The following is a 6,000-nucleotide window of genomic DNA, read 5'->3' on the forward strand; positions in this document are numbered from 1 at the left end:
CAAAAGCAAATGCCCCCCAAACAAATCTTGCCAAGAAAAATTCCATGGTAGTTTCACCTGGCAGTCACCTGGCAAACAACTTGAAGGCACACAACAGGTTTTTGCAACATTTCCTGAGCTCTTTATTATGATTGCTTTTGCAAAACCACTCTCCTTTATGATTTAATGAAACCCATACATTTCTGCGTGAGGAAAGTACAGACAGTTATGAACAAGATAGATTCTGTAGGTTTGTTCATAAGTTTAAATTGCAAGTCGGAATAGGTACATTTTAAGTGAAACTCCAGACGGATAGATAGGTAAAAAGGTAGTCCCCTGACATTAAGTCCAGTCATGTCTGACTCTGGGGTGTGGTGCTCATCTCCATTTCTAAGCCGAAGAGCCAGCGTAGTCTATAGACACCTCCAAGGTCATGTGGCCGGCATGACTGCATGGAGCACTGTTACCTTCCCGCCGGAGCGGTACCTATTGATCTACTCACAGTTGCATGTTTTAGAACTGCTAGGTTGGCAGAAGCTAGGGCTGACAGCGGAAGCTCACGCCGCTCCTCGGAATCGAACCTGCAACCTTTCGCTCAACAAGCTCAGCAGCTCAGTGCTTTAACCCACTGCGCCACCGGGGGCTCCCAGACAGATAGATAGGCAGATAGATAAGATAGATAGATAGCATATGGAAGTGTTAACCTCCCAGTGGTGTTTGTTTTGCTGTCTGTACCCCTGTTTGGAGGCTTTCATCTCACTTTCTGTCCCTGTCATAATTGGATTTTGAAAATTTTGGCTTGTTATGGAAACAAGGATTAGACATAAAGCTTCAGTGGAGACCCCCCCCCCCCCCCCCGATAAGATCTCTTCCAGGAGTTAATTTCCTTTCCGAGAGGGAGATTTCTCTCACTTCCTGTTGTCTTATCCTCATTTGGAACTATCAGTCATTTGTACGTTGGATGCTTGTAACTCAGGGACTGCCTGTAGTAGTTACAAATTTACTCTGTAAGGCACCCTTTAAGACCCATGTAAACAATACAAATTATACTATCACTGGCATCAAGAACTTGAAGTCCACTTGTTGGTCTGATAAGTTCGGTGATGAAATTTGCAGAATTGCCTCAAGCAACCACAAGACTTGTAGTTGCTTGAGGCAGTTCTGCAGATTCCATCACAGCATCACAACATTTTGTTTAATTTAAACCGCCTTCACAGCTTGCATTAGTTTCTCAGAGAGTTCCACTTACTGGCTTCAGACTGAAGAAGAATAGATTGCCAGCATCCTATTAGTGACTTGTGTATATGAATGCAGCTTGTGTAAGTTCCTTTTTCAGATGGGGAGGAGAAGCCTATTGCCGTTATACTCCCATCCAAAACACTTCTGAACAGACAGGAAGCAAAGCCAGCAAAGCCAGCAAGCAATATCTTGGCAAGATGAGTGATGTATAAATAAATAACGTAAAGAGACACTATTATCACCATCTGTGATACTTACAAGAATTGATACATACAAGCAATATTTCAAAATGGAAAAATCCCATGGTTTTGGCCACTTACAAAATGACAGTCTTTAAGAACTAGAAGGGGATTATTTTCTCTCACATCATAATCTCTGCAAGGCAAATGTCTACTTTCCTGTGGGAATCACATGCCAAAACATGCCAGTGGACAACTTTTCCCTGGCCAGGCAACATACATACCCCTGCTTGACAAAGGGTCCTAATTCAATGGTAAAGGAACTAATTTGCAGGTAGAAGGTCCAGATTCTGCCAATATGGCAACACAGTTTGCATGTTTAGAATTTGGGTGAGCCATGAAACTTGTAAGTTCCACTAAAGATCTGGGAATTATTTCTGCTCATAGGGGCATAAACTTGCACCTTTCCCCACAGAGAATTTAACAGAGGGATGGGGAACATGTATGGCTGGGCTACAATTCAATTTCTCCCTGTGTCTATGCTTACAGTTCCCATTATCCATATAGCTATGCTTAGAGATTATGGGAGTAAGACGTTTGAAGGCCTACAGTTCTACAGATACTTAGAAGCCAGACTTACTAACCAGAATTTTATGATCTCTATTCCAACAGAAAGCAAGATTGCAACAGTTAAGCATAACAATAATATAAACATGAACAATTATTGTCCAATTTGTTTTTAATTTAGAAAAAATAAAGGAATTAGAGAAATATCTAACAGAATTATTTTAAGAGGCTCATCCTGTGCTGCAATACCAAGTAACTGGCACAAAGGACCAGAAATCAATTCAAGGCAAAGAGTAATCCAAGTCCAATGAAAAGAATCAACAACAACCTATAATATCATCTTCAGCAAGGAAAAATCTCCTCCACCACTCTCCTGGAGCTGATCAAATAAATACAACATTAATACAAAGATAGGTGGTATACCAGCAGATTAAACCTTCAGTTCATCCTGCCATTGACATATTGTGGTTCCTTATTTCATGTCTACAAATTTATTTATTTATTTATTTACCTTACTTACAAATGTGTCCTTTGCACGACATAATGACAGAAACAAAACATGCCAGAGGCCCATTCATCATCTGCTGCTCCACATACCATAGATTGTCCCTTATTTTTCACTGGGCTGGGAAAGGGGAACCCTGAAGGCAGGGGGAGAAAGATGAGATTCCAGAGAAGGAAGGGGGAGGGGAGGGAAGAATACTGAGAAATAGAGTATTGGGGAAAATGTGCCTAAACCCGGGTGACCCCATCAGCAAACTGGGTAATGGTCAGCAGATGATAGCACTGGGATTCAAGGGGGTGTGATGGTCCTCTAGAGAACTATAAAGCAGGAAGAGAGGTATCAAAGTGGACTAAAATCCCACAATAGAAAACAGAAGTGGGAAGGGTGCACCCAAGGAAAAATGATGGAGAGGCAAAGAGGTCCTGACTGAAAAAAAAACATTGTAAATCTATAAATACTTGCAGTAAGCAAATAAATTACATTTGTGCTCAGAAATTGTCCATATGCTGTGAATCCACCACATTGCTCCGCTTTGCCTCATTTGACCACTAATTAACTGAACAGCGGATTTTACAGACTTCCTATAATTCAGCCCTGCCCAACTGGTGGCTCTCCAGGTGTTTGGGACTTCGGTTCCCATAATTCTTGACCATTGGACAAGCTGGAAATAGGAGCATCTGGGAGTTGGAGCCCTAAACAATTGGAGGGTTGCAGGTTGGGCAAAACTGACACTTCAAAAATGTCCCTGTTCTGACTTACATACAAATTCAGCAGAACAAACCTAAAGAACCTCTCTTGTTTGCAACGTGGGGACTGTCTGTATACAGAAGTGCAAATGGGGCCCGAGTGGATGGTGATGGTTAGGACCCCCACCCTTCTTAAAACCCAACTGAAGACCTATCTCTTCTGGCAGCCTCCACCCATCAGCTTCCAAGCGTAAGGTTTTTTTTTGCATTTTATTGTTGCTAAATGATGATTTCCGAACCTGTGTTTGGTGTATGTGTTTAAATGCATTATTTATGATGATGATGGTTTGTGTTTCTTTAGAAAGCAAATGAAGAAGCAAATGGTTGAGGAAGGAGGGAGGGAGAGAGGGAGGGCCAGCCCTGCAGCGAGCCTTGTAAGCGGACAGAGGAACCTCAAGAAGAGGAGGTGGAAACCCAGGCAGGTGGCCCTTGTGTCCAGCAGAGGAGGGCCCAGGTCTGCCTTTGTGAAGGCAGGTGTCCCAAGGCAAGGGCTGGGCCTGGACAAGACTACTCCCTCTGCCAAAGCCCTCAGGAATTCCCTGAAGGAGCGGCCTTGGATACTGCAGGGCCTCCAGCCCTGACTGGACTTCTTCCTCTTTAATGTCCCTCAGAGGTAGGCTCATGATTCATAAAAGGTTCCTCAAAGGTAGGCCCAGTTTCCCTTGAATGAAAGATGCTAGGACTCCATTATCTATAAACAGTCCATAGGTAGGGACATCATTTCTAAAAGGTCCCCCAGAGGAAGGCCCTGCTTCCCCTGAAGGAGAGGCATTGACTCGACTCCCTCATCTTTAAAGGTCCCTCAGAGGTAGGCCCCTGGGTTTCCCTTGAAGGAGAGGCCCTGACTGGACCCCCCCCCTTTTCCCTAAGAAGTCCCTCAGAGGCAGGCCCATCGTCTTTAAATGGTCCCTCAGAGGTTTCCCCTGAAAGACAGGTCCTGCCTGGACACCATCCTCAGAGGTAGGCCCCTGGGTTTTCTCTGAAGGGGAGGCCCTGGCTGGACTCCATTAGCCATAAAAGGTCCCTCAGAAGTCCCACATAGGTAGGCCTATGATCCATAAAGGGCCACTCAAAGATAGGCCCCAGTTTCCCATGAAGGAGAGGCCTTGACCAGACCTCCTTTTCCCTCAGAGGCATAAAATGTCCCTCAGATTTTCCTGAAGGAGAGGCCCCCTTTTCCCTCAGAGGCAGGCCTTGACTGGACTCCTTCATCCTTAAACGTCCCTCAGAGACAGGCCTATGGTCCATAAAGGGCCACTGAAAGGGAGGCCCCAGTTTCCCATGAAGGAGAGACCTTGACCAGACCTCCTTTTTCCTCAGAGGCATAAATGATCCCTCAGAGATTTCCCTGAAGGAGAGGCCCCCTTGATCCATGATCCATAAAAGGTTCCTCTGAAGTCCCTCAGAGGTAGGCCCACCCTCCATCAAAGGTCCTGAGATTTCCCCTGAAGGAGAGGCCCCCTTTTCCCTCAGAGGCATGCCTTGACTGGACTCCCTCATCCTTAAACGTCCCTCAGAGGTAGGCCCTGGCTTTCCCCAAAAGAAAGGCCCTATCTGGACTCCATTATCCATAAAAATGTCCCTCAGAAGTCCCTCAGAGGTAGATCCACCCTCATAAAAGGTTCCTCAAAGATTTCCCCTGAAGGAGAGGCCCCCTTTTCCCTCAGAGGCAGGCCTTGACTGGACTCCCTTGTCCTTAAAGGTCCTTCGGAGGTAGGCCTCAGCTTCCTCTGAAGGAGAGGCCCTGTTTGGAGTCCATGATCCATAAAAGGTTCCTCTGAAGTCCCTCAGAGGTAGGCCCACCCTCCATCAAAGGTCCCTCTGATATTTCCCCTGAAGGAGAGGCCCCCTTTCCCCTCAGAGGCAGGCCTTGACTGGACTCCCTCGTCCTTAAAGGTCCTTCAGAGGTAGGCCTGGGCTTCCTTCGAAGGAGAGTCCCTGCCTGGAGTCCATGATCCATCAAAGCTCCCTCCCTCGGAGGTAGGCCCTAGCTGGTTTCTTTTCCCTCCGAAGCCCCTTGAGGGTAGGCCCGCCACCCTCCTCCCTCCCTCCCTCCCTCCCTCCCGGCGAGGCCCCACTGACCTCCTCGGCCTGCTTGCGGAGGGCCTTCTCGCGCTCGTACTGGGTGAGGAGCTGCTCGTTGTCCTCGCGCAGCAGCTCCAGCTCCACCTCGTGCTCCTGGTTGTCGGTGAGGACGGAGTCCAGGTTCTCCAGCACGGTCACCACCAGCGGCATCAGCTCCTTGACCACCTCCTCGTCGTAGCAGCGGATGAGGCGCTCGAACTCGCGGTAGATGCTGTTGGCCAGGCCCGAGACGCGCTCCGACATCACCGAGCCCGAGCAGTAGTCGTCGCCCGCGTAGGCGGCGCCCCCCACCCCGCCCACGACGCCCCCCACCCCATCGTCCAGGTGGATCTCCAGCATCGCGGCCTCCGGTGTGAGTGAGGAAGGGTGGGAGGGAGGGAGGAAGGTAGAGCGGCGGCGAGGGCGCAACGGGAAGATGCCCCTGCTTCTTCCCCTCACTGATGATGAGACTACTGCTACTGCGGCGGTCCGGCGCACCGCCAATCAGGGAGCCAGCTTTCCTAAGCCCCGCCCCTGAGAGATAATCATTGGCTGCGGCGCCGGAGTGACAGCATTCTTGCTTGTGGCACCTGCCGCTCGCCTGGGATGCCCCGCGAAGAGGATGCCCGCAGAACACGGCCGCGTCGGAATACTGTCATACTCTCTCCCCCCCCCCCCGTTTATTCAGCTTCCGGGGACCCTTGATAAGGATCCAGTGGCT

At 48.5% G+C, this 6,000-nt stretch overlaps 1 protein-coding gene across 10 annotated transcripts in view; it reads right to left on the reverse strand.

The window, feature by feature from the left end:
* LOC132781860 (C-Jun-amino-terminal kinase-interacting protein 3) overlaps positions 1 to 5,750 on the reverse strand; it is a 67,700-nt gene extending 61,950 nt beyond the window's left edge. For all 10 annotated transcript variants that reach the window (XM_067461319.1, XM_067461317.1, XM_067461315.1 and 7 more), the window contains exon 1: positions 5,298 to 5,750. In XM_067461319.1, the coding sequence (XP_067317420.1) occupies positions 5,298 to 5,639 (342 nt within the window). In that variant the 5' untranslated portion in view covers positions 5,640 to 5,750. The remainder of the gene's footprint in view (positions 1 to 5,297) is intronic.
* Between the last annotated feature and the right edge of the window lie 250 nt (positions 5,751 to 6,000).

The sequence above is a fragment of the Anolis sagrei genome, chromosome Y (assembly GCF_037176765.1).
Source record: "Anolis sagrei isolate rAnoSag1 chromosome Y, rAnoSag1.mat, whole genome shotgun sequence".
In the NCBI taxonomy this organism is placed as follows: Eukaryota; Metazoa; Chordata; class Lepidosauria; order Squamata; family Dactyloidae; genus Anolis; species Anolis sagrei.